At 39.0% G+C, this 27400-nt stretch overlaps 2 protein-coding genes across 3 annotated transcripts in view; one reads left to right on the top strand and one right to left on the bottom strand.

Annotated features, from left to right (window-relative positions):
• Galnt5 (polypeptide N-acetylgalactosaminyltransferase 5) overlaps positions 1-14863 on the top strand; it is a 48314-nt gene extending 33451 nt beyond the window's left edge. Inside the window, exons 7-11 of the mRNA XM_004629911.2 lie at positions 187-304; positions 1347-1670; positions 6590-6670; positions 9818-9979; positions 14300-14863. Of these exons, the coding sequence (XP_004629968.1) occupies positions 187-304; positions 1347-1670; positions 6590-6670; positions 9818-9979; positions 14300-14440 (826 nt within the window). The 3' untranslated portion in view covers positions 14441-14863. The remainder of the gene's footprint in view (positions 1-186; positions 305-1346; positions 1671-6589; positions 6671-9817; positions 9980-14299) is intronic.
• Positions 14864-24155: 9292 nt separating this feature from the next.
• Ermn (ermin) overlaps positions 24156-27400 on the bottom strand; it is a 21753-nt gene continuing 18508 nt past the window's right edge. For both annotated transcript variants that reach the window (XM_012514462.1, XM_004629910.1), the window contains exon 3: positions 24156-24670. In XM_012514462.1, the coding sequence (XP_012369916.1) occupies positions 24156-24670 (515 nt within the window). The remainder of the gene's footprint in view (positions 24671-27400) is intronic.

Below are 27400 nucleotides of genomic sequence, written 5' to 3'. Positions count from 1 at the left end.
GACATCAATCAAGCTCTGCCACCACGAGCCTGGCAAACTCGCCAGCTTTAGCAGGCGTACTTGTGACCCCGTCCCAAGACCTCCCTGCCCTCAGTGTTCTCTAACTGGCCCAAAGGCACAGAGCCCCACACCACAAGGTGAGCTCCCGTGCGATGCAAGTGTAACACATAACCTTTCTTTACGTAGGTGCCCCGTCATGGCAGGTGGATTATTTTCTATTGACAAAAAGTACTTTTTTGAACTTGGAACTTATGATCCTGGCCTTGATGTTTGGGGTGGAGAAAATATGGAGCTCTCATTCAAGGTATCACCACTTTTTTTCTAACTTTCTTTACAATTACCATTTCGTTTTCATTGGTTTAATTTTACTAATTTAGTTAGATGTGTAATTAACACAGCATAAATTTCACAGAAATTTAGTGTCTATGAATTATTTTTTCATAGCGCAGATTAAATTTGAAAAATTAATGAGCATTTTGAAATTCATTTGTTTCTTAAATTTCACAATATTTCACAATAATGTTCATTTCATATTTAATATTTTATTTAAGCATTAATATTTAATATCACATTTAATTTTAATTTCATAACTTAATACTCATGTTTTATAGTAGCGCTGATTATTTTACAGTAATCTTGATATCATTTCTATATTTCAATAAAGGGGAAGTGATTTCCTGCCTTTCAGTATAAATGCAGAGGGGTTGGTACCTCATACAAAATGACTCCCCTGAGACATCTCTCTCCAATATGTTGGAAGTCCTAGAATCAATTCATAATTGGTGATCTTGGAGGATGCACATGACAGAAGTGGCACAGAGGACCTCTGGAGAAGGCTACCACAGGCCAGCTGCATCCCGCTCGCAGCTGCCTTGGGAACTTCATTCATTCATTTATACCACCACTGATAAGCATCTAAGAAAGCCTTAGCATGGAGGTCTAGAACACAGTTGAAGCAGCTACTTCCTGTGGGCTTGGGCGGTGACTCTGGAGTTCTGCTGGCGAATGGTGTGCAAATGGTGTGCCACTTGCCTGGCGAGTCTGCCCGGGGTGAGAGCAGGTCAGCAGGCTGGCACACCCTTCCCTGGAAGCTCGTATTGTGGTTTTGTACACTGGGATTTTGGGAAGATATTTTTTAGGGCGAAAAAGTAAAGGATCACATTGCCATTTAAGGAAGGAGAAAACTATCCTCTTCAACACAGAACTAATTTTTTGAGTTTTATTTTTTTTTTATCACACAAGGGTTTTAGCAGAAACAGTCTCTGGGTAGTTTCTAGCCATTGTTAATTGCCCCTGATTTGTGAACAGTTGTCTAATAATTGACGCTCATCATCGAATTGTTCCAGGTGTGGATGTGTGGTGGCGAAATTGAGATCGTTCCCTGTTCCCGCGTGGGCCACATCTTCAGAAGTGACAATCCCTATTCCTTCCCCAAAGACCGCGTGAAGACAGTGGAGCGGAACCTGGTGCGGGTTGCTGAGGTCTGGCTGGATGAATACAAAGAGCTGTTCTACGGCCACGGGGACCACCTCATAGACCAAAGGCTGGACGCCGGCGACCTGAGCCAGCAGAGGGAACTGAGGAAGACGCTGAAGTGCAAAAGCTTCAAGTGGTACTTGGAAAACGTCTTTCCTGACTTGAAGGCTCCCCTTGTGAGAGCCAGTGGTGTGGTAAGTCTACCCGGCAACTTAAAATCTTGCTCCATAAAAGAAAAAAAAGTTCTTGCAAGTGTCTGGAAAAAAGGAATTATTTTCTTATAAATAAACACCGAGCACGCATGCCAATAAGACAAAGCACCGTTGATGCTTAAATAGAGGTACACCTGAGGCAGGCAGCCACTGCCACTGATCAGTTCAACAGACACTGCTGTGTATGGGGAGACCAGATAATATTTTGCTACTGGATTGAAGGTTGATAAATAAAGTGGACTTGGTCCTTTCCTTTGGAACTCAGGGTTGACCAGAGAAGAAAGGCAATAAGCAAGTGAGCAGATGTAAATAGTAAAATGTAATCATTCTGATTTAGAGAGGGGGCCACAAGGCGTGGCTCCTTCTAAGTGCACGTGGTCAGGAAATTCTCCTGAAGAGGGAAGAATGGTGCCAGGGTGTGCAGGGAAACGGAGAGCGAGGAGCAGCAGTCCGGGCCCACAGCCTCCCCCACGCACACTGCTTTCTTTATTGCGCTTCCTTCCTTCTCTTTAGATGTAATGGGAATTTATTAAGCAAGGTTAGGTAATAGGAGGACACACTTTAATCAGGATTTGAAAAAAGAAAAAATCTCAAGTTACAAAGAATGCTTGAAAATAACAGAAACCAACAGGGAATAGCAGATGACATTCCAGAGCTCAAGAAGGGTTATGAAAAGGGAAAAGGCTAACCTTTTAGATGCGCTGGGTAAGTACAAAGAGAGGAGAAATTCGAGGAGGAGGTGGTCTGGGGAACACGCCGTCTCAAGCCTGTGCTAGGAATAAGCTTCGTTGGATGAGGACGCGAAGCTACGCGGGAGTGGAGCTCAGTAGGGGAGCGCACTGCAGCGGCAGGTCAGCTCCGCCTCCGCTGGAATTATTTTTAATCTCTTGTATTTTCCTTCCGATTTTATGCTTGTGTATGAATACTACAGATATTCCTCTGTTTTCTTTAGAAGTTTGCTTTTTTCCTCTCTTCATCCACGTTCTCCGATGTGACCATCAGTAAGCCTACTCTCTCAGGCCAAGGATTTCCCGCTCTTCCCAGAAAAATATTCTCACCATAGAAAATTTTCCTTTCCTAACAAAATTTCAATTGAAGCGTTACTCAACTTTCACCACAAGAGGGCGCTGTGAACCTATCTTTTAGTTCTGCTGTACCGCGGAGGGTAGTTGAAGTGTGAAGGGAAAGTATTCAAGTACAGAAATGTCACAATGAAACCCTTTAATAGTGTGATTAGCATGTTACAGTTATGATAAAGTAAGTTGTAAAAAGAGTTCCCATAAAGTTTTTCCACAACTCTCACAATGAAATAGGCTTTCCTGATGCTTGGACTATATCAAAATGCAGCAGTTCTTTTTGAAATGACTTTAACAGATCTCTTCCTTCCGTTGCCCTGTTTTTATCTTTTGCTTTCTCTAGAAAAGAAATGTTAACAAACACGTCATTTGGTCCTCTCGAAGCAACCACCTGGGAGTTTTATCACTTTTTTAAAAGAATAAAAATAGGGAGAAAAAAGAAAGAAAAGAAATGGCACAAAATTTCACTAAATGGAATGATAGAAATTCAACCACATATGTGTGTGTGTGTGTGTGTGTGTATGTGTGTGTATGTGTGTGTGACATATGTGATATATATTACATATATATGATATATATATATATCATATTGTCTTCAAATTAGTTGTTCAGATTACCAGATATAAGCATGCAAAATTGCAAAATTGGTCAAAAAATTAAAAAGATGAAAAAATAAACTTTAACTGCTCCTTTCTGTTCAATTTGACTATTGAACGGAAATAGTCAACTCTTTCAATAGACCAATAGAGATCAACAGCACAATTATCCAGGTTATCCTGTACATAGACATATGTTTTTCCTCCTCCTCTTTCTTCTTTTCCTCTCTCCCTCATACCACTTGTAAGAATGGCTGTCATCAGGAAATCAACCAATAACAAATGCTGGAGGAGCTTCGAGGGAAAAGGAACCCTTCTCCACCGTTGACAGGAGTGTAGATTGGTGTCGCCATTATGGAAATCAGTGTGGAGATTCCTCAAAAAACCTCTAATCAGGTTCCATTCAACCTAGCTATTTCAATCCTGGGTAGTTTTCTAAAAGAACTGGTAATGTCATATCATGGTGACATACGTGTGCCCATGTTCATAGAAGCACAATTCATCACAGCTAAATCTTGGAAACAAGCTCAATACACATAAACTGAGGAATGAATAAAAAGATGTGGCATTTTTATACAGTAGAGTATTACTAAGCTATAAAGAAAGATAAACTCAAGCCTTTTTTAGGTAAATGAATACTACAGACCATTCTCGTAAATGAAATAAATCAGAGCCTCGTGTATAAACATTGTATTGTCTCCCTAGTGTAAGAACCTGAAAGAGTAAATGAAATCCAAAAGGTACAATAGATATTACGAGAGGGAAAGAAAATATTACTATTTTTAATTCAGAATAAGATTAACTAGACCATTATTTGAACAATCTTGAAAACGCCCAAGCAAATAAATGCCACATTTTCAGTCTTGTACTCCACATTTTCCAGCCTACATACTTATGAATTCAAATCCCATGAATGTTGTTTTTTAAAAAAAAAGTAAGAACAATTTCTCATCGAATCAAATATATCTGAAACTAATAAAATAATTTCACCAATGATGTGTTTTTCATTGGATTACATTGTTAGCAAACAGCCTATAAGTCTAAGATTTAACAATTGTGTAAGAAGTTGTGGGGAATTTCCAAATCTAGAGTTTGGAAAACAAATAGCTTAATACAGAAAATTGAAAATGTATGCACTGCCTAATTTAAAGGGTTATGGGGAGGTTGAAATGGTTTACAAGAAAATAATAAATTCTTTAAAAATGAAAATGCTTGAAAGCTATTCACAATGAAGTAAAGAAGAATAACCCTTTGCACTTCCTAGATCGTACATAAGAAAAGAAGTTTCCCAATGAGCTTTGATAAGAAAGAAGGTCTTCAGCTGGAATGAAGGAGAGGGCTATCGGCCCAGGACAGTTGTCCCTTGCTCGCAGTTCCTTCTGTGCTTAGAGGAAGGCTGCGCATCAAATGAGCACAATGAAATCAGTTAACCCGAGGAGTCTCGAACGCCATTTAGTTGTCCTGCAAGGTCACCGGCCCGTGACCCCGGGAAGCACCCTGTACCCAGCCGTGGCCGAGCTCGCGGCTGGCACGCGCCTGCTGCTGAAGGACGACCCGCTCCGCTGTGCTGGAACCCACGTCCAACCTGCTTTAACGATGGAGTATTTTCTGCTTTATCCAAGACTGTAGAAGCTGGTACTGTTTCTGCTAATAGCCAGAGAGCAATCCGAGTGATTTCCCATCTTTACAGTCCAGGAGTATTCTCTCTTCACGTTTACGTTCACTCCCCTTCCTAAATTAGTGTGATTGGATTCTTCTTTCTGTTAGAACGTCTCACATGTACTAATGCTCCCATATTTGTCATTTTAAATTGTGAACAGAAGTTTCTCTGAGGAGTTTTGATGGAGATCCTGTTCCTCTGGAATTATTTTGTGGTCTTCTTTGCCAGAGACCTCAGGGATGAACGACCTGCTATTACTATGTTTTTAATGTTTACTTCTGCACCCTGAAAATTAGGAAGGGCTCCTATCTAATGAAAGTGGTAAAATTTTCTTCTCAAAACCAAGTGAGTATCAGTGCAAGGTTTCCTTAAAAAATAAACCCTAGCTTCCCAGGATAACCAGTGAATCATTTTCCCTAGTACACCATTCTGCTGAGGGTCACTTTTCTGTGAAAGGTGACCATTCTAGCTCCAGCGCATCTATGCCCAAGTTTGTCACCAGTTCTAGTAAGAAGAAATGTCCCTTGCTTACCAAGCTAGCAATTTCCCCTGTTTTACTTTTCCCTGTATTTTTGCATCCCTGACATTGCTCCTTGATTCTTTTAAGTTAAGCTATGCATGTAAAAGTGGGGCCAACACCCTGGCCACTTCGTTATGAAGTTTGGTGGTCCTATGAGCCACACAGCTCACTCTGATTTGATCTCTTGTTAGGCACTACAAAACAGAAAGGGGCCAATTTATCATCCCTAGCAACAAAGCCCTCCAGCTGCCAATTCAGGAGGCTTTCCTGGTCTATAGATCCATCTGTACGTCGCTCTCCTAGAAGCCTGAAAAGCCTAAATTGCATTATTAACCTACCACCTCCATAGTTCTGCCCAGGATGGCAAAGAGGATGAAGGAATCAACACTTTTCTGCATTAAGTGGTGACTGATAGAAAGCTACCTCCTTATTTGACCCTGTGAATCCATTAAAAACCTGGGGGCCTGCCAGAGAGTCCTTTATATTTGACGCAGTGTTAGCTTTCATGACTTTCCTATAATGAATTGTAGCTCCCTTGGATCATTAGAAAGATTCTGATGGAGAATCGGCTGGAATCCGCCATTCTTTGAAGGACTCAGTCTATCTATGATTCAGTGCCTACGCGCATAGCACGGAGGGTTCAGCCAAGCAATGCAGCTGTTTGATTGAATTGCAAGCATGTGCCTTGACTTTTAATACCTACATCAGATAAATCCAAGACAAGAAAATAACTGCTTTCCAGGCTACCTTTTGCTCACTTGTCGTTCGGCATCTGAGCCAGGGTTAATTAAAAGCTACATTTTCTGACTCTGGGGCTAAATCTTGGGCCTAAGTTGACAGATTGAAGCTGTACAGCAGCAAGATTGTATTATGTCTCCATTAGAGCTAGCAACCGATAAAATCATATTGTACTAAGGACTGCTGCTATTAACTGTCTTTTAACCTTATCATAGCTTTGTAGTTTGTGTTATAAATGTGTCTGAATGTTTTATTCTACTTCAAAATGCTTTATCTTTTAATTCATATTTTTTTTGTATTCTGCTTTGTAGCTTATTAACATGGCACTGGGTAAGTGCCTTTCCGTTCAAAGCACCACAGTCACCCTGGAGGCGTGTGAAGCAAGTAGCACGGTAGGCTTACTGCAACTTTTACCTCATGGTTGATAGGTGCAATCTCTGGCATGTTTGCTTACCACTTAAGAAATTTATGTTCACTAAGTAGAAACCCATAATTACTCTCTAGACTCCAGTATGACCATAAGGCTAAGGTAAAAGTGCACCGTGAAAGGCAATGACAACAACTGAAAGAATTAAAGAGTGTTGGCACCCAAATCTTCCACCAGGCCCACTACATTCATTTGCAAAACTGTTAATTTTGAAAGTTCTTTAGCCCTTAGGGATATGGGAGTAATGATAGTGCTTACCTCTTTCTAGGGCTGAGGCTGGTATAAGGTAACACATAGGAAACTTGTAGGACAATACCTCATGCTTGGTGCTCTGTAAATGTCACTGCATTAAAAATAACAAAGAAAGAACATAAGAAATGGGTAACCTAATGGACAGAGAGATAGCTCAGTGCCATAAGCATGTGCCTGGCAAGCACAAGGTCATGAGTTTGATCCCCAGTAACAACAACAAAATAAAAGGTTTTAGGGGGCCTGCCCATTAGCTCAGTTGTTTAAGTGACAGCTTAAACAAAGCAATGGGGATGCTGTGGTTTGATCCCCAGATCCTCAAGCCTTACCAGACCTGCCCTGAAGGCAACCTGAGCCAGCCAAAAAAAAAAACCCCATAGAAATGGGTAACCTATAAAGATAATGATAGAGAAAATAAAGAGACTATATCAGTAAGTAGTCATCCAACAGCAGCAGCTTTTCTTTGATTCCATCCTTCATACATCTTCAGGGAGTAATGGAGGTCACTTAATCCCATGACCCAGGATGGAGAAGCCTGAGGCAAGATTCTCCAGACTAGAGCACAACTTCTAGGAGAGGCAGTAGGGCCCAGGAAACCAGAACAGGGCCTGCTCCTGCCTGCCGCGCTATGGATGAGCCCAGGGGTCACACCTTCTCCAAGTATGCTCCCTAACAGCTCTACCTTCTGGTAACAGCCATCTTGTTTGGATGCCAAATAAAGTGCACAGGAACATTGGTTTGCGAGTAGCAATTGGCCCCCCAAAAAACTAAGTTTACTCTGTAGTAGAAAAATTATTTTCCACTGATAGCCAAGGCTTATAAACGAAGTCTTACTTCTTTTACTCGAAATGTTTCTTACATTTTCAAACATACCCCTTCTCTACCTATTAATTTAAAAAGCTGTTACTAGAAAAGTAAGGATCTTGGTTGCTATCATTCAAGTACAGATTATAAACTCTAGCCCTTGGGGATTCTATTAATTAGGAAAGAGGGGAGACAATAAAGTGAAAGTATCCAACAATTCAATTGAAAGGAACAACTTGTTTATTAACCAGGGCAAAGTGAAAATAAAATTATAAGCTATAAGATGAGACCGCAGTTAGGCTAAATGACAGGCAAATATTAAATAATGTAACTTTCAAGATGCATCATTATGGGGAATTACTGTGCCTGATAAAATAATATTTCTTCTAAAAAACAGCCTGCGCCTGGGTACGCACTGAGTGTCTTGGGGAGGCAGGGCGACCGAGGCACGTCTTTCACGGAGCTCAACATCCCCATTTAGCTAACTGCTCGCTGTTGGCTTACTTAAGCAATAAAAGGGACAGAAACATCGAAGAAGTTAACAGTGCAGGCACAAATGAAAAGGATTGTTGCAAGCTCCTGAGAATGGTATTCGGCCAAGAACAGTTGAAAAGGAGGAAAGCCCTCAGGTGGGGCCATCAAACACTACCTTTGCACTATCTAGAGATAATCTTCTTAGTTTTTAACTTTCAAGACAGTTGAAATGTCGTTTTCAAGGTAATGCTCAGCTTATCTTAGTAGTTTTACTGTAAATCGTGTAGGTGGAAAACACTAGCTTGTGAACAACTGTAGACAGAGAATATTTTTAAGGACTGAAAACCTGGTTCCATTAACAGAATCAGTGTTTATTTTAGATACTGTCAATTGTTCAAAACCAGACATTTGCAAGAGCAGCTCCTGTAAACTGAGAAATGCTCACATGGTTTCACCTCATGATTCTTTGCCCTAAAAGAAAAGAAAGATTTCAATGTGTCCCACCATGGAACAAAGCCATGAGTCCAGCTGTCTACACATTCGGGAACAAGACGACATCATAATTTCCGCCAAAGAAATTTAAGACTGTGACTGATTTCCCTGAGACCACTCATGGCTCAGAAGCCTAGTCAATATTAAGTTTTACAAATTTCAGTGCCGGCCAAATAGCTCAGCAGATTAAAGCACCTGCAAGCAAGCACAGGGGCCGGAGGTTCGATTTCCCATCTGCCCTCGTGGTGCGTGCCTGTAATCCCAGCTCTTGGCAGGCTGTAAACAGGCGGAGCCCTATGAGTCCAATCTAATAGTGAGACCCTGAACACCCTGTAGACCCTTCCCTAAATATACAAAATAAATAAATAAATAATAGAATAAATTTTTAAAAATCAAAACAAATTTCGGCACTTCAAGCATCAGAATTGTCTGGAATTCAGAACACCTGAAACAGCATCATATGCAGATATGTACCATTGTAATACAGTAATCATTTTTTGTTACTGTAAGTAACATTTGTTGAGGTCTTTCTGCATGCTAAATGTTCTATAGACATTATACTCTGTGATAATTTTGTTATACAACTTAAAAATGAGAAAAGTAGCCAGGGAGATAGCTCATCAGCATAGACAAATGCCTGGCAAGCTTAAGGTCCTGAGTTTGACCCCCAATGAGGGGTAAAGAAAAAAGAGAGAAAGATAAGATTAGACTGAATAAGCAAAATGTTCATACTATCACAATTGAAAGTGGTAGTACAGGGAATTGAATATAACTCATCATTAGCCCAGTTTAGTGGCACCCACCTATAATCTCAGCTGTGCGGGAGGATGAGGGAAGAGACTCCTTAGTGTGAGCCCAGCCCAGAGTACTTACCTGACTTACTGGGACCTTGAGAAAAATTTTAAAAACAAATTTAAGGTGGGGATACTGAGGATGTAGCTCAGCGAGAAAGCCCTGGCTTCAATCTCCAGTACTTCAAAAAATGTATAAACCAAACCAACTAACTATATTTTTAACTATGCTATCAAAAATGTTTGGCAAGATCTCTGTTTGCTACCTGAAGTGACTTTTGCTTTATTCATTTCCTCTACAGCTCCAGCAATTTAATTATACCTGGTTAAAATTTATTAAACATGGAGAGTTATGTTTAGCTCCCATCCCTGACAAAGGATCCCTGAAGCTGAATACTTGTGATTACAGAAGCAAAGGACTGAAATGGTTGCATAAATTAACATCCGTCTTCCACCCAGAACTGGTAAGCAAAATGATGCACCTCTTCTTTACTACAAATTCACCTTTAAGTCAAGTGGAACACAAACTCTCCACTGTTAGTTGCTTCATTCAGAAGCTTTAAATGTGTTTGTGACAATAAAGGCAGTGTACAAGTTCACTCAAAAGATAAACAGATGTTTTTCAATAAATTATCAAGTCTACCTTTTATTTTTAGAATTAACTTCAAAGAATGATTTTAAAAAGGGGCTGGCCAAATAGCTCATGGGCCGGCCAAATAGCTCAGTGGATTAAAGTGCCTATAATCAGGAGCAAGGGCCTGGGATTTGATCCCTCGGCTTGCCTTCCTAGCCCCACCCTGGGGTGCACTGAGACAGCAATTGAGACTGGGCGGGTGGCGCAGGCCTGTATTCCCAGCTCTTGGGAGGCTGTAGATAGGCGGATCACTACAAGTCCAATCTAGTAGTGAGACCCTGAACACCCTGGAGACCCTTCCCTAAAAACTACAAAAAATAAAAAAAAGAAAGAAAAGAAAAATACAAAAAATAAAATAAAAAGAGTTCACCCCATTCTTATGGCTGTATTGTCAGTTGTAACCTTTATTTCTAAAAGTCACTTGCTTCATCCAATCAACAATGCTAAAAATAAGGGTGATAGGCTGAAATCAACTGTTATTAAAAATCCTATAGGGAAGATACAAGGAAAAATCTGGAAGCTCCGTGCTTACTATAAACTCTGCCTTTGAGTTTGGGTCTATATTTTCATTCTACCCTCTTTCCATACAAAAGAACTTTTTCTCATCCCCTATTGGTTCTCAAGGCCTGTCCTCTCTGAGAAGTATAGGGAGCAGCTCTCATAGGAAGCTGACTCTAATTTCTCACCACCTTTCTGATCCCTGATGTCAGTGGTCAGCCTGAAACCAGCTATGGTGAGAGTCCATACCCGGAAAACTGCAGACACCACTGGATCAGGAAGTGTTTCCAGAGCTCACCCTGAACATTCACCGGAACTTTCTGTCTGTCTGTCTGTCTGTCTGTCTGTCTGTCTCTCTCTCTCTCTCTCTCTCTCTCTCTCTCTCTCTCTCTCTCTCACTCACACACACACACACACACACACACACACACACACACACAATATCACAGTAATGGGCTTTTTTCTTTCTCACTTTTGTGAATTTTTCATATATATATATATATATATATAGAGAGAGAGAGAGAGAGAGAGAGAGAGAGAGAGAGAGAGAGAGAATTACAAACTTCGGTGTAGGATCTTGAGATGACAGGAATAATCTCAGGATTGCATTCTCAAGTTTCCTTCCATCTCACTAAGAAGTAGTCACCAAATCCACACAATACATCAAATACACAAAAGCCATTATTTTGCCCAGAGCTCCCTGCTCCTTTCTCCACTGGACCATCTCCACTGGCTTCTTCCTTTTGATATTACAGTTGGTGACAATTCTTTTTTCTGCTTAGAGCCAAAATCAGGGCCTGGGCAGTACATAGTCCAAACCTGTGTCTATCCATTTGACTTTCTCTGTTATATTTTAATTCCTTCTGGTTTAAGTTTCTTTTTTCTCTTTAATGATAATGATTATGATAGAGTTACTCAGTAAAATTAACATCTCTGATACGTATGTTGGCATTTTTATTTTGCATACTGTAGTGGAATTCATAATCAGCTACTCAATAAATTACCTCTTATTTTGTCCTTCTTTGTCCTTGTGCTAAAGAAGAAGGGAGGGAGGGAAGAAGAAGAGAAAAAAAGAGAGACAATAGTTAAAGCATATCCATCCCTCATCTCTATAATTGTTGGGAAAGACTTCTGATGAGAAAATATTTATACAGGCTTTCCTAAAAAATAAGCTGATTTGATAAAACAGTTAATTTAGTTAAGATAACAAAAGCTAGAAATCTACCTCGTTTGTACCTGTGACTTAGGGGCATGCTGCCTGTATGCTTTTTCCCTTGTATTCCCCTTTGAGGTTAACAGATAGTCGTGCAAAATGATATCACAGTAATGGGCTTCTTTTTCACTTTTGTGAATTTAATATGAAGTCTCCTAAACCCCTGTGTCAGTCCATCTTCCATGACCATAGCAAAATGCTTTGGATGATTACATTGTGAAAGGAACATACGTGTGTTGGCTCACTGCTACGGGGGTTAAAGCTCAAGATCAGTTTGCTGCTTTGGCCGTGGGGAGGCAGCACGTTGTGGTGGGGTGCGTGGCACAGCAGAAGCACTTGCCAGAAAACAAGGAAGAGAAAGGTCCCATGGTCCTCCGCAAGGCTGCCCCAGTGGCTTCTGTCGGGCCCCACTTCTCTAAGCTTCCACCAGCTCCAACAGTACCACCCGAGGGACCCAACCTTCAACACTAAAACTCAGTATACAGCAGTCCTCAAGGAAATCCAGACCTCAGAGCATAACAGAAACGAAGAGAATGCCGATAACAGGAAGCCATCTCCTTTTAGAAAGAATCAGATGTTAGAAACTTTGTAAAGAAGGGACAATAGTTTACTATAGATAATATTAGTTGCTCAAATGATCTGTGAAACTGCTTCAGAGGTGCTCCCAGACGCTAGCGCCCCAGATGCCTTGCACCCTGGCTTCCCTAGAGAACGCTCTCACAGGCAGCTGACGTGGAGTGTCTCACCACCCTCTGGTTCCTACCTCCCGTGGCTTTAGGTTGGGAAACGGGTGACTCAGTTACCTATTTACAACTCATTAGCAGAACACTGTTGCCACAGGATGATTTTCCTTTTTTATAAAAAACCTTGAATAGAAGCTAGCATTGTATGTAGTAATATGTTTTAAAAAATTATAATGAAAATCACTCCCATTTTTGTAAAACTTTCAAATTATTTTAAAATATTTAATTATAAGATTATTATTTCATAATTGTTGGTGGGTGAGAGGATTAGATTTAAAATATGTAAAACTCTAAATAGATCCTAAATGGGTTAGTTAACATTTCCAAGATATTCAATAAATATTAAGCAAGAATAGCGCCCTTTGAAATGCTTTGGTTTTTTCCTAAATTAATCTGACTTAGGGATATCAAATTATGTTCCATCAAAAATTGTGGTAAAGAGATCATAAATAAAATATATCACTTTAGTATTTTGTCATATAAAAGTTCATTGTAAAATATGAATGCAATGCTTCCTGTTTGGCATATTTTTTTCTTTGCTACCACTACTGAGGTAGTCATCACTCATCAAATATATTAGTGTTAGGTACAAACCTATGCAATTGACCTGACCAGGCATTCTGCCATGAGAAGACTTGTTGGAGGTAGGAACAAGTGGGCTGGCTGTCTCGTGGACCAAGAGAGTAGTGAACAAGGCATAGCACAGGGCTTTTAAGGGGTGTTGTGGGGAGAGTGTTTGTGGACTGGAACTGCTGAGGGACAGCTAATCTTGGCAGGGCTACCTGGCCTATGGCGGACTTTTGAAGTTAACAAAGGAGAGTTTCTGTTGTTTTCTGCCCAGGTCAAGGGGAACTGAGCTGAAATCAGGGTGTAGAACAAGGCAGGGCTGGCCCAGGGCCAAGACAGGGAGAGCTGGGGGCAGGGTGCCTGGGAAACTTTGAGTCCTAGCCTTTCAATCAGATGCCATTTGGAATTTTTCTCTTTAAATAAGGCAGTTACTAAGAATGAGAACTTAGTTTAAGATAAAAGTAGCTTAATACTTAAGCCTGTGTTTATGTAACTAATTTAGTTCAAGAGGATTCTTAAGGAATAAAAAATATAATTACTTGTTTTGGAGATGTTCCATTTTTCTGTTTAGTTTTCTTTTATTCTTAAAGGGAACACAAAATGTAGTAAACAAACAAACAAAAAAACAAACAAAAAAAAACACATTAGAAATGATACAGAATTTCACTTAACAAAATGATGGCGGGGGGGAGGGGGCAAATAGCTTAGCAGATTAAAGGGCCTACAAGCAGGTGTAGGAGCTGTAGTTCAATCCCTGGGCCTGCCATGCTGACCCCACCCCCAGGGCATGTTGAGATGGCAATTGAGACTGGACATGGTGGCATGCACCTGTAATCCCAGCTCTTGGGAGGCTGCAAACAGGAGGATCACTACGAGTCTGGTCTAGTAGTGAGACCCTGAACACCCTGTACACTCTTCCCTAAAATATAAAAAAAAAGGGGGGGGGGAAATGGGTAGGAATACAGTGGTTGTTATATTGCTCATGGTTGTCTTCAAATTGGTTGTTCAGATTATCAGATATAAGCCTGCTAAGATTGCTCAAAAATTTTTCAAAAATTGGAAAGGAGAGAAAATACTTCCATTATTAGTTCCAGCTGGAAGTTCATGCCCCTTTCCTCTTTTTCTCCAGGTAAATCACATTGTTTTTGAAAACTCACATCAATTATTGTGCCTGGAAGGAAATTTTCCTCAGAAGACCCTGAAAGTAGCTGCTTGTGACTCAATGAAACCACATCAAAAGTGGAAATTTGAAAAGTACTATGAAGTCTAAAGAGGAGCCAATGTTTCATCCATAGTACTGTAGCTACTTACCTGTTGAATAACAGTGAACTTGGTGACTATATTTCTCAAGGTCATTTACATTTTCAATTCTAATAGCAGCTGAATGGAAGATTTTTAAAAGTCACAATATTTGGAATACCAAAAAAAATTACTCTGTAAAAGACTCCACCATTTGGCTAGAGTCCTTTCCCATCCTGGGTGGCCTTTGGAATTGCCTACGTCCTTCCCTGCTCTAATTCATCCTGCAAGTTGCTCCCAGGAATCTCACAGGTAACTGGAAATGAAGACAGGTGTGGGGAAGCACAACGATACAATAGTAGTATCTCATAATAACTGCATCTTTTGGCCTACAAGTAAAGAGATATGCAATGAGAACCTGTCCTTTATTGTCTAATTTTTCATCACACAGAATCTGCTAGAAGTCTTATAGGTACAAGACCTTAGACAGATCCATAAAGCTGTTGAAACCCTTCCAGACTAATGTATGTTTATTGAACATTTGAAATAGTATTGATCCCTATTGATAACTTTACCTAGTAGCAAATAATAATTTGATATAGACTGTTATGTAATTTTTTTTTAGTGTGAGTCAGTGGAAAAAATTTAAGAAATAAGTAAGAGGCCTTTAAATATTTGTTTAATTGTAGTTATAGACATTTCATATTTAAAAATTGACTGTGCCTGTAACTTTTAAGATTTATGTGGATAGTTAAAAAAAATCTGGTTCACAACACATTGTCATCACCAAAAATGCTTTTAAGTAGAGAACACAATCTAGTGTAGGAGCGTGTGAGAAGAGGTGACAAATTTGAAACACTACTGGGAAAATCATTTTTAACAAGTACTACTTCCTGGGGAAGAGGTATGCTAAAATCTAGAAGATCACAAAGTAGAAATAAAAGAAACATGATTAAGAAAAAGAAAGAAAAGGAGACAAACAGCTCTTAGGAAAGAAGCTAAGAAAAAAATTGTCCTAGACCTGACCAAAGAAGAACAGGGACCTGGTACTTCCAAGGGGGAGAGAAAAGGTAAAGCCCTAAATATGAATTCAAAGTTAACATGACAAACCTGAGAGAAACGAGAAACTCAACTATTTCCTTGTTGCAATATATATATATATATATATAGAGAGAGAGAGAGAGAGAGAGAGAAAGAGAGAGAGAGAGAGAGAGATGTAGATATATATAGATATATATAGATATATTTAGCAAGCATAGCAAAAAAAAATTTAGAAATCAGAATATCCTTTACAGTCAATACCCAAAGACAAATGATCTGTCTATTATAGACCAATAGTGGTAGGATCAGTGTCTCTGGAGAAAGGGTTCATTCTTTGTTCTACTGGTGCAAGCAAATCAGTTCCACAGCTGTCCTTAGAAAGAGATATGTATCCCTGTGATACCCTGTGGCATGGGGTTCACAATATGGGGTTCACATATCCCTGTGAATCCTGTGGCATGCCCATGGGATTCATGCTACTATTTTTATTTTTTCTCAAATCTTTGTTCAGTTGAGATGATGCTCATACTGAGCATTTTTAGTTTTTACTTCCTATTTAACACTTAATTTTAACTTCTAGCTATTTCACAAAAGCAGAGCTATTAACTAAGAGTGGGAAGGGGGAATATTTTTGAACATTTGTGACATATTTAAAATGTTTTATTCAGATAATTTACAATTGCAGATGAGATAAAAGAACAACTAGAAAATGATACAGTTCCTTTCAAAACAGCCAGTTGGTGTGGGGGAGGGGCAAGCCTGCTGCCAAGGCACTTGCTGAATTACTGACCACACTGGGTGCCATATGCAATTCTTCTTGTAACTGACAAATTCTGAAAGTCCCTACCCCAGCCTATATAGCCTCTGTTTTATCCAAAATAGGTCCCACAAAGAAAAGTAAGCCTTGTTTAGAAAAAGATGATCTATAATTTGAAAATACCTTCTTTGAAGTTTACCAGCTGAAGAAGAAAGCTGAATACTTTTCTCAAAAGAACCTTCTCCCATCTGCTTACCGTACGCTCTTCTTGATTTTACCTTGACATACTTATATAAAGCTATAATTGAGTGTATATTGTCAATAGCACAAAAGATTGTTTTGGAACATCACTTTATTTGTTCTTGGGAAGAATTTCTAAATCCTTTTGTTATGTAAGTGCTCAGTTTCTCTAAGATTACAAAGAGCTAATCACCAGTTAGAATCTGTGTGGGCCTCACCTTAAGAGTATTGACTAATTGTCAACTCTATTACCTATAACGTAAAAAAAAAAAAAGAAGAAAAAAGAATCATCTTCTAAATTTTTATTAGAAGACTGGCATAAGCATGTAAATGTTCCATAGATCATCATGGAATTTTAATGAAGAAACCTCAAATGGGCCACATGAGGGTCCCAATCAGCCCTGAGTCCTTCAAGGAGCAGGTTATGCTCTTCTAATTGACTAGAATTGGCTTAGATTATTGCCTGATCAGGAAAAAGTTGTCCATACATCTTCACTTAAACATTGGATAATATTAACAGGACTTATTTGATACAAACAAACAAACTAGCTTTCTAAACCATCAAAAAGTTTCTGTGCCTTTGGGTTTGCCCAGTTGCTTTCTCTCTTCAACAGTACCCAGAACATCCACTCCACTCTCCTGAGGATGACACAGCTGTTGTTGGTACAGCCATGTTTTATCTCCAGCCTCTAGTTTGCCCAGTTCTGCTTGCTGACATTCAATTAGCTGTCACTCACAGGGCTGCATGGAGCCATGTGCCATGCTGGCAGCTTCACCACACTGACTTGGAAGCATCCTCTTAGATATGAAACCATCTTCCTTCTGATACTGTCTAGAAGACGGCACCAGGGCAAGGAGACCAATTGCTGTGTACAGGAATTCAGTATTCCCAGCTGGTCTTGACTTCTAAACCAGCTGAAAATGACTTTAAGAATCTTTTTTGAAGAGAATGGGGATGAAGCATACTAGATAGCATCTTCTTTTTTATTCAAACATTTCTAATTTAAGTTTCATATTCAGTACACAAGAAAAAAATATCTCTGCTAGAGATATCGTCTACAAGGATAAGGAAATGTCAAGAGGTAAGGGCACAAAAGAGAGGAGCCAGCCACCATTGAATGCTCCCCGTCCCACTGAGTGGGTCACGTTGGAGCAGTAAGTCTCATTCTCCCCTAACACAGAAGAACGAATATCCACTGCACTGAGGAGAGAATTGCTACTTCATTATTAAGAGATAAAACTCAGTTACCATTCTATCTGCTCCCCAAAAAAGTTTCTTTCCCTACACCATATTGATCCAGGGAAGTAAAACTGGTCTTGGGTGAATGACTTCCAAACCATACAAGGAACCTCCAAATGACATAGAGAAAAACAATCTCCCGACCTGACCTGCACGAGTTCGTGTTCTCTAAAACTGAAGAATGAATTTTAGGAACAAATGGAGGTTATGAGCAGAATATATTTATTGAGAGAAAGAAAGCTCCTGTCCAAGAGAGGGACAGGAGGGGGGCCCAAGCGGGTAGTTCCCCAGGAAGCTGTCTCTTCCAGGGACTTTTATAGTGTAAAACCATGTGAGGCTAAGGTAGAGAGAATGGGAACCCGCTTAGGTGGGCAGGAGGTGGGACAAAACTATGGTCAACCAATGGGATTACAAGCACCATTGCTCAGGTAAAACTGATTAAATCCAGTATCAAATGGGAAAGTAAGTCACATAGCAAGTGGGCATGAATACGGAACAGGGTCTCTTCCTGTTGGGGATTGGGCTAGTGATTCATCTGGGCTCTTTCAAGTTGACTGATAATATTTAGAATATGAATCCCTAATGCCCATCCCTAGGGAAGTATGTAGCTGTGCTTCCTCTTTTTGTCTTGGTCATGAGATGTGGCCCATATGGGAGTGTCTGTCTCTTCCAAGTTGCAAAGTCACCTTGTCTTCCATCTTATCTCCTTGAGGGCCTGACCCTATCTGACTGCCTATAATATTTCTGTCTAACTCAGCTGCCTGCAACAATATTATTAAATAAATAGAGCCATCAGGCAGGCCCAGTTAAAATTCCCCATGACTATAGACCATTGACATCACAGAAAATGTAACTCGTTGAACTTAAACAACTTCCACCTGTCTTCACTGCTGAGTGGAGGGGAAGTGGAAGCTAGGCCTCAGGTAAGCAACTTTTGTGGAGAGATAGGTGGACTGATGACTCCACGTGTCTCCAGTGGCTCTACACCATTGACCTCTTATTTCCTATCTTCTCTACCACATATAAGAAACAAAATAAATATGTAGAGTTGCCTTTTCTTTCTTTTTCACTGGGTATTTAAGCAAAGCTGATAAATCGTTCCATTTGAACACAGATGAAAAATTTAAAAATTGAAGAATCTTTCCCCCTAAAATTCACACCATGGTTTTCAACTCCACTTGAGTCGATTGTCACTGTAATACCTTTGCAGCAACTGTTTCTTGGGTTATTCAAAAGTTGCTGTAAGCCAAATTGTGTTAAAATAAGAAAGAATAAACCCAACGAAAGCTATTGTAGAAAATATTTCTATTTTCACAAATACCCTATCAAAAAGTTTGAATAAGCCCTACAAAGTATTTTGTTGCTCAGTGAGGCCACCTGGATGGTGTTTCAGGTATTGGCAGTGTATATGTCTCAGAGAAAGAAAGAAAAAGAAAAAATCAACACACAAAGTGGATTTAACGTATCTGTTTTCAACCTAATGGATCAACTACCCAATACCATTTCAATTAGGGATCTCTTTGCAAGTTTACCTGAGTCTTTGCTTTGTAAAAACACAAGTGAAAATTTTCATTTTCCAGCAATAGGGCAACTTCAAATATGCTGAGAGCCTAGTAAGGAAAATTGACATAAAATAAGTACAAAATAATTGCTTTGAAAACAGAGATCACATATAATCAAATACATTTCTATTTTATTATTGATTGATAGATATTTGCCTAAAGATATTCACTATAAATATCTTTATGAATAAAGCTTTTATGGTAAGTGTTGAAATCAAACTTTTTACTAACATGAGTAAAAATTTGGAACTTTACCTGATAATTTGAAAATACCACTTGTTATGGTTTGTGTCCAGGTGTCCCCCCAAGGCCTCATGCAGTCTTGGGGTGGCTTGGGGTGGCTTCTGCAGTTTGTGATTGATTACTGTGGGTGTGTATGCTGTACCTGCCCTGGGGCAGGTAATTTGCATTGCAAGGTAAGCAGGAAAGAGAAGCTAGCTGCTTGAGCTGCTTCTACCTCTCCTTTTTGCTCTTGCTCTTTGCCACCACCATGAAAAGTTGCCCTCTGCCCTGTGCCACTCTGCCTTGGAGCCAGCTGAGTGTGGACTGAGACCTCCAGTAACTGTGAGCTAAATCTTTCCTTCCTTCATTTTGAGTGTCAGGTATTTGTCCCACCAATGAGAAGAGTACCTAAGACACCAATTTTTGTAAAAATGTTTTATACATGTGTGTTTATTCATGTATGTATATGTATGATGCTTTAAATTGGGGGAAAGTAAAACCAAGAGTTTCTGCCTGCAGCATAAGGATAATTTTAAAATGTCAATGATCACTTTTCACTGTCTTACAAGGACACAGCTTTGTCTATATTTGCCCTTTGGCACAAAGTATCAAGTAGATTTCAAACTTGGATGCTGTATTACAGACTTAGAGGAGCATTCAGACTCTAAATTATCAGGTGATGCATTCTTCAGTTGAGGATTATGGACATGTTTTAATCTTCTGCAGACTACCTTAACTAATTTTATACATTATATAGGAAGGAAGTGAATTTAAAAACAAGAGAAAGCAAAGATTCAGTGGGTAAGTTTGCTGTTTAACTGAAAACGTTTGTTAATGGGAGAACAAATTTAAAACAGTGGAGATTTTCCTCTTCCTCTGAACATTTTTAAGTACTCACTTTTTGCCTAGAACCAATTGAAACTGATATAAAGGAGTCAAACATAAAATTTGAAATTTCTAGAAAAATCCAAATTACTTTCTAAATTTATTTCTAAAATTCTCCGGAGGTGGCCATCTGTGACTAGATGTGACTGACTTCTTTTGTCCTTATGTCTGGGTGATTTCTGCCTCTCATTAGCCCTGTGTCACTGTGCTGTCTGCTTGGCCAGATAGCTCCTGCTCTTCATGAGCTTGTACATATTATGGTCTTAATATTTATAGTGTTATGGTCTGATATTTTAATATTGGCAAATATAACTTTTGACATTACTTTTTATAGCCCTCTTGTTTTTATAGAGCAATGAAAGTTTGGGCTTTAAAAGAAGAGGGTGCCTTTCTGAGACGGCCAAACATATTTCTTGTTAATGATATGCTGGAGTTTCATCCTTTTCCATAATTCTCTATTATTACTTATTTTAAATGTTTTCCCTATCACCATGAAAAACCTAAATGTCTGTTCTCCATTTGTAAATTTGCTGAAAGTGCTGCTCCACGGAAATATGCAGAAACAACAACGATAAAAGTGTCAGCATTGTTTAAATGTATGAGCATGATGACTAAAAGATAAGCATACGCGCTTCAAGTTGTTGGTAGTAATATGCATCTGAAACAATTTCTTTAAAACTAATAGAAAATTTTAATATACATGAAGTATCCACTCACCAGAAACTCTTCCTGAAATTTCATATGTAATCATTCTAAGACCCTTCCGCAACAAATAATTCAAATTAATTGGAATAAGAAGGTTCATTTTTTGGAAGGGCATTTATTGATAATCTTAGTAGTTGCTGATGTTGAATATTTATTACTAAATTTTGAAGGGAAGATAAAGAAAATGAAGTCTAGAGACCAGAAGCAAAAACATCAACTTTTATTGAGAGCAAGTCAGGCACGACAGTTCATTTAAAGTTCTTTGTACATATATGAGAGCTAGATTCTGCCAAACTCTGGGCCTTCAAATGCAGCATTTTATGAAGGGTAAATTTCATATTTACAGAGAAATAAAGTTATTAATTCTGGTTTATCTGGCAACAAAAAAGTCAAACTCGTGTAATAAATATTGGCATCTACACAACCAATCAGTCTCCTTTCCTAGCAGGTACCAAAGCCCTGGCCACTCTGAAGCTTCGATCACAAAAGTCTCAGAAGATCTTTATATGCAGTTACTAATTTTTGTTCTTAGTTATTTCTCACAAGAGTTTCAAAGTACGCTGAGTACCCCCCGTGCAACCTAATGGGGGACCTTGTACTTCTTGGCATAAAAGCTCGAGCAGACACACGCATCACTGCCATCAATTGCTCCAGATTCTATAACACTGTGGCTGTGGCGTACAGTGCAGCTTAGGTCAGTGCTCAGCAGTGTCAAAGAGTAACGCAGGTGCTCACATGCAACTACATAGCTTCTTCTGTGAACATGAAGCACTTACCAAGTGACCACACATCAAAATAGTTTTGGTGGATGAAAACAGTATACTTTTTAAATTTTTGAACAGGGGCTTATTATGTAGTACAGACTAGCCTTGAACTCATTATGTAATTCTGGCTGGCCTTTAATTTGTGGTGATCCTCCTGCCTCAGCCTCTTAGGTGCTGGAGTTATAGGCATGCAACATCACACCCAACTACTGATAAGCATTTCAATATTGATTAATTGCCTGAAGAGGACACAACTTTAAAAACAAATAATAGGATTACTCTGCATTGCATACTCTGGAACTCCATGAGAGCCAATTCTTTTGCCAAAACATAGCCATCGTCCACCCTTCTCAGTCAAGTTCCACAGGACTCACACTCTCTAGTGGAAGAAACTAAAGCAGGCTGTCATAAGGTGAGTCAATAATATGCTCCTGCAAAGTAATGGATAACACAATGCTGCACTTCAATATTAACTAGAAAACCATAGGCGTCATCAGTAACCCAGAAAATAGATAGGCTAACTCATCTAGCATGATTCAATCATCAAAAAGAAGAATGACAGTTTTAAGGACAATAGATTAATCTTTCTATCAGTAACCCTGATAGAAAAGTTTAGAAGATCTAAATTAAAAGGGAAATTATCTTAGTAAATCAATCTCCCACCTGACTTTACCAATAATGATCTGACTTCCCTCATTTCATTCTAAAAGCTCACCAAATGCCAAAAGAAGTCTTTAAGTTCTATAGGTTAAGGGTAAACTCTTACCATTATTAAAAGGTACATCTTACCTTGTAGCGGGATAATACCTTTTACATGATGAAGTTGTAAACTACCCATTTAAAAGAACAAAAGGAATATATTAATCCTGAATTCTGAATTGAATCTTATAAGCACTAAATAATGATATATGATACTATGGATATATATTTTATGACCAGGAAAACTCCAGAGAAGTTGGCCACATACTAGAATGTGTGGGATTTGTTACACATAAATAAGCAATAACCTAAGAAGGACTAACCCAAGCTTTTTTCACAAAATGATAAAGAAACAAAGGATTCAATAGTACAATGAAGACTGTATTACATTCAGACAATAAGGAATTGTCCTTTTATTTGCAGAGCCAAAAGATATTTTTATCTGTTGCAACAGAAAGTTCAGGGTGATATATATGGAAGCATGAAATGAGAAGTTATGGAACAAACTATCTAAGAATATAAATATAGACTCTTTTCATAAATATTCAATACATTATTTGACATGTTGGTTTTTGTGAAGCTCCACAAGTACAATTTTGCATTTCTTGATGTGGGCCGAGGTCCAGCAAATTATGTATTCCCAACAAGTATCAGTTTTCTCACTAAAAATACATGCTCACAACCTACTTTGAAAGTATTCTAAGATAATTATTTTCATTTTCATAGTAACTAGCACACTTATGATTAGCATTGTCTCAGATTTCTAAGGAAAGAAAATTATTCTGAGCTACTGTTAATAAGAAAAAGTGCAGTAGTAGGGAATAGTATTTTCTTAAAATTGTCCTTAAAACTGTCATTCTTCTTTTTGATGATTTAATTGTGCTAGACAAGATTTTGTCTTCAGTCACAGAAATAAAACTAACCAGCATAACCCTCTTGTCCACTGCTCACCCACCTTCTAGCCCCTCCCTGTGTTGACCTCACAATGGGCTTCATTCAATTTGAAAGCATAAAGCAAACATTTAGCAGAGTCCTCCTGACTCACAGCCCATCCACTGAGAAAAGTCACTGAATGGCATCACCTAGGAAGAAGGCCTATGGCATTTCCACTCCACAGATGCCAACAAAAGCATTTCAGAATGTCCTTTGATGTTAATGTGAAAGGCTCAGAGTTTTGGAAGTTTATTGGCAGAGTATATAAACCCATGCTTAAAAGGAATAGAGGTTTAATACCAGATTTTTCATTGCCACAATATGTAGAAAGAAAGACACCAGAAAAACAGGAGTCAGTTCACATTGTCACCTTTTTCATCTGAGCACTGCTTTGGAAGTCACATCATGCCAGATTTCCCAGGGAGACTATCTATTTAAAGCTTATTGCACTAATGGAATATTAGTGAAGTTTTAAAAAGCCAATGCCTAAGGATTAATCTAAAGGGTTTGGTATTTTAAAAAAATTTGAAGTGACCAGACTGAACTCTGTCTAAGGTTATTTCCACATTGTTATACATGAAAACCACTGCAAGCGTGTGCATCTTTCAAGAGGATAGCTCAAGACATGGAAAGATTCATCTCAAGATAAAATTAGCTTTTGTTTTAGCAAGAAGTAGAAGTTGTCAGTTTCAGTTAGGTCACAAATGCATCATAGACTCAAATTCGTCAATTCGTTGCTTGGTGTTCCCCTTCCTGATTTTGCGATAGGATATTGTATTATATCTTGAGTAAGTATTTCTGGAGATATCGCCCTTCTTTCCCAATGCTGGTGGCTCATCAGGTGTCACAGGTTGTGAGCTAGGGCTGCTTAGTGGAGAGTCCTCACTTACATCCCCTCCTCCTTGGAATTCAGGATCCACTTCATGCTTTTTCTTAAATTCTATCACTCGGACTTCATCTTCATCATCGATGCAACTATCAACGTCATTAGTTTCTTCATCCCAAACCTCTTCCTCCTCCTCTTGTTTAGAATGCAATACAACAGTGTGGCTAGGTCTCTGAAATTCCAGACATTCCGTTTCTGTTGCCCAGTGAGCTTCAGTCTTACTGTCTTCACCTGTCTCCTCTAGAAGTAGTTCGGTCTTCCTCTCCGGGGGGCTCCTTAGCTCCTGGTTACTGGTGCTGCTTGAAGGGATCTTCTCCCACTCATGTCCTACAGCAAAATCAATTAGCAGTTGAGACATAGAGGTTCAAAATACCTAGTTTCTCTTATGATGCTCTGGATTATTTTTATGAACAGTCACTCCTCAGCATTTGTCTTACAGTATATGATTCTGAGCTTCTGAGGTATTCTACACAATTAAACATGCTTCGCAATCCAATTAGTTTGCAGCTTCTTCAAACTTTATCCAATACTATATTTATTTATTTATTTATTATTTGACACAGGATCTTATTACACAGTTCAGACTTGTGATTCTCCTGTCTCAGCCTCCCCATGCTGGAATTACAGGTGTGCACCACCACACCAGGGATTATGGGGCCAACACAGCATGTGGTACCAGGGATCAAACTCAAGACCTTGTGCTTGCCAGGTAGGTACCTACACCACCAAGCTATCTCCCCAGCCTTTTGCAAGCCTTAGAGTGCTAACAAATAATATAAATCTTAGGGAAGTCAGAAATCCACAACTCTGTTGTGGGCTACTTTATTTGGGGAGGTTGTAATTCCCTGAAACACACTTAAAAGTCTATCTAACCTATTATAAACTGAATATGTGAATGAATAAAACAAAATGCTTGACCTATCGCATACCCAGAGACATTCCTTTGGAAGAAAATAATAATTTTAATAATTAAAAAAATAATAATTTTCTAATAATTAAAAACAGTGACAGCCCATATCTGTTCAAACTCAGGAACAACCTGGGCACATGACACCCTGTTTCTCAGAGTGGCCTTCAAGTAATGAGGTATTAAAAAAAAAAGAGCAAAGCCCAGACAAGATCAGGACTTGTGTGCTCACCACAGAGGTTAGAGCCCCACAAAGCACATATGGCATGCCTAGCATCTCCCTCTGATTTCTAGAGAGTCCACATTTAGAAGTCACATTGAGGAAATGTCTTGATACTGCATTAGCTTGTTGTACTCATATTCTGAGTGAGGACTAATTCACACAGTGATTTTGTGCCAAGTAATGACTTTTAGAAAGTCCTCTTGCACTGCATTCAATACTTGTCACAATCTAGGTCCTACTGGTGCAGTTTCCCCAGTGTCCACCGTGTACACAAGGGTGGAGAAGCAGTTCTCAAGCTTTCCCCATAAAAGGCTTCTGTGCAAAGTCCCAGGCTGCAGTGTGCACAGCCCAGAGCACCTGGTCTGTGAGCCTTGCCAGATGGATTTCCATTTCCTTTCAACAGCACAAGCCTGTCCTTCCTCACCACAATTTTCCATTCTTCCTGAAAAACTGTTCATATAATTCCATTTTCATCTAAGGTTTTTAATTCTATTCTACTCTCTCCCCCCCCCTTTTCCTTTCTTCCTCTAGGAAGCAAATGATTTATTGAGATATGGGTTTGCTATGCAATTCAGGCAGTCCTTGAACTTTTCGCAGTCCTCCTGTATCAGCCTCACGAGTGCTGAGATTACAGGCGTATACCACCAGGCTCAGCTAAAAATCAGATTTTAAATTTTCAGAGAGAAATGAAAGTGTATTACCCCACTAGTTATCTATAGTTGCTATAAGTTCACTGGCATATAGTCAACATTCTTTGCACATAAATACACATTAGAATGTTAGCTCTAATGTTTTGTTTGTTTAGTTTTTCTACAAGAACAAAAGAAACTGATTTTTATTTTTGCTCATATTCATAACTGAGGCATGGATTGTCATGAATGAAATTACTTCTTGAATTTTTGAATTTAAATTATAGCTTTTCTTCATATTTTTAGCAGCTTTATATTTTTCAGCCCAGGAGCATTCTCCTCACAGATTTTATAGCTGTTTTGCCATTGTGAAAATAAAAGCCATGAAAATCTGTGCTTCCACCATAAAGGGAAAGCACACGAGCCATCGAACACAAGAGGATACGTGCAGAGACAAATTTGCTGGTAGGACCATCTAGCTTTACAACAGAGGCTGCTTTCATTCTCCATTTGATCAAAATGGAAGCTCCTAGAAGCCTGTCATCTGTAGTGGGTTCCTGGATAAGAAATGTGAAAGAGCTCTAAACAAAGACCGTGCTCCTTGCCTCAGAAGCTTCATCACTTTGCAAGCAGAAAGGTTAGGGCAAAGCAGTTATTTAGCTCATTTTGTGGAGTCTTAAGTTTATGAACTACCTCTGGTATTATGTCCAGTGGCTATTGCTCGCTCAACTTTCCCTGAAGTAACTGTCCACACTGGTCAGGGGACAAAGTTAGCTGGGTGAAAAGAGCAATCCAAGAAATTGTCAGTCACCTCACTGGTCTCCTTAGCATCTACTATTTTATGCGATGTTCTAATATTTCAACCAATTATCTCTTTAATGTCTTTGCCTTCAGGTCCTAAGTAAGCTAATTTGGTTAGCTCTAACAAGCTGACTCTAATTTTGAGACACAACATTTACAGCTTCAGGAGAAAAAAATGAATAATTAATTAATAGATTTTTATCCTGCCTTTTATTTGAAAATTCCTTAGATATAGTATCATTCTAGAAGAGATGTCTACAGGAATTTTTGACTCTTTCTCAACTGAGTTCCTTTGAAATTTAATATAATCATCTTAATGTCTTTCTTTTTTTAATTTTAAAGAAAATTAAAAAGAATAAGCAAGTGCAAGATCAAGAGTTCAAATCCAATTACTAAAAAAACAAAAAAAAAAAAAAAAAAAAAAGGATAGGGAATGGCCAGGGAGAAATGGTGAGTTTTTAAATCTTGAATGCCTTAAACTCATTGTTTATTTTGGG

Source organism: Octodon degus, unplaced genomic scaffold (assembly GCF_000260255.1).
Source record: "Octodon degus isolate 3935 unplaced genomic scaffold, OctDeg1.0 scaffold00032, whole genome shotgun sequence".
NCBI lineage: Eukaryota > Metazoa > Chordata > Mammalia > Rodentia > Octodontidae > Octodon > Octodon degus.
The sequence above is the reverse complement of the archived record's forward strand: the minus strand, read 5'-3'. Positions and strand labels throughout refer to the sequence as shown.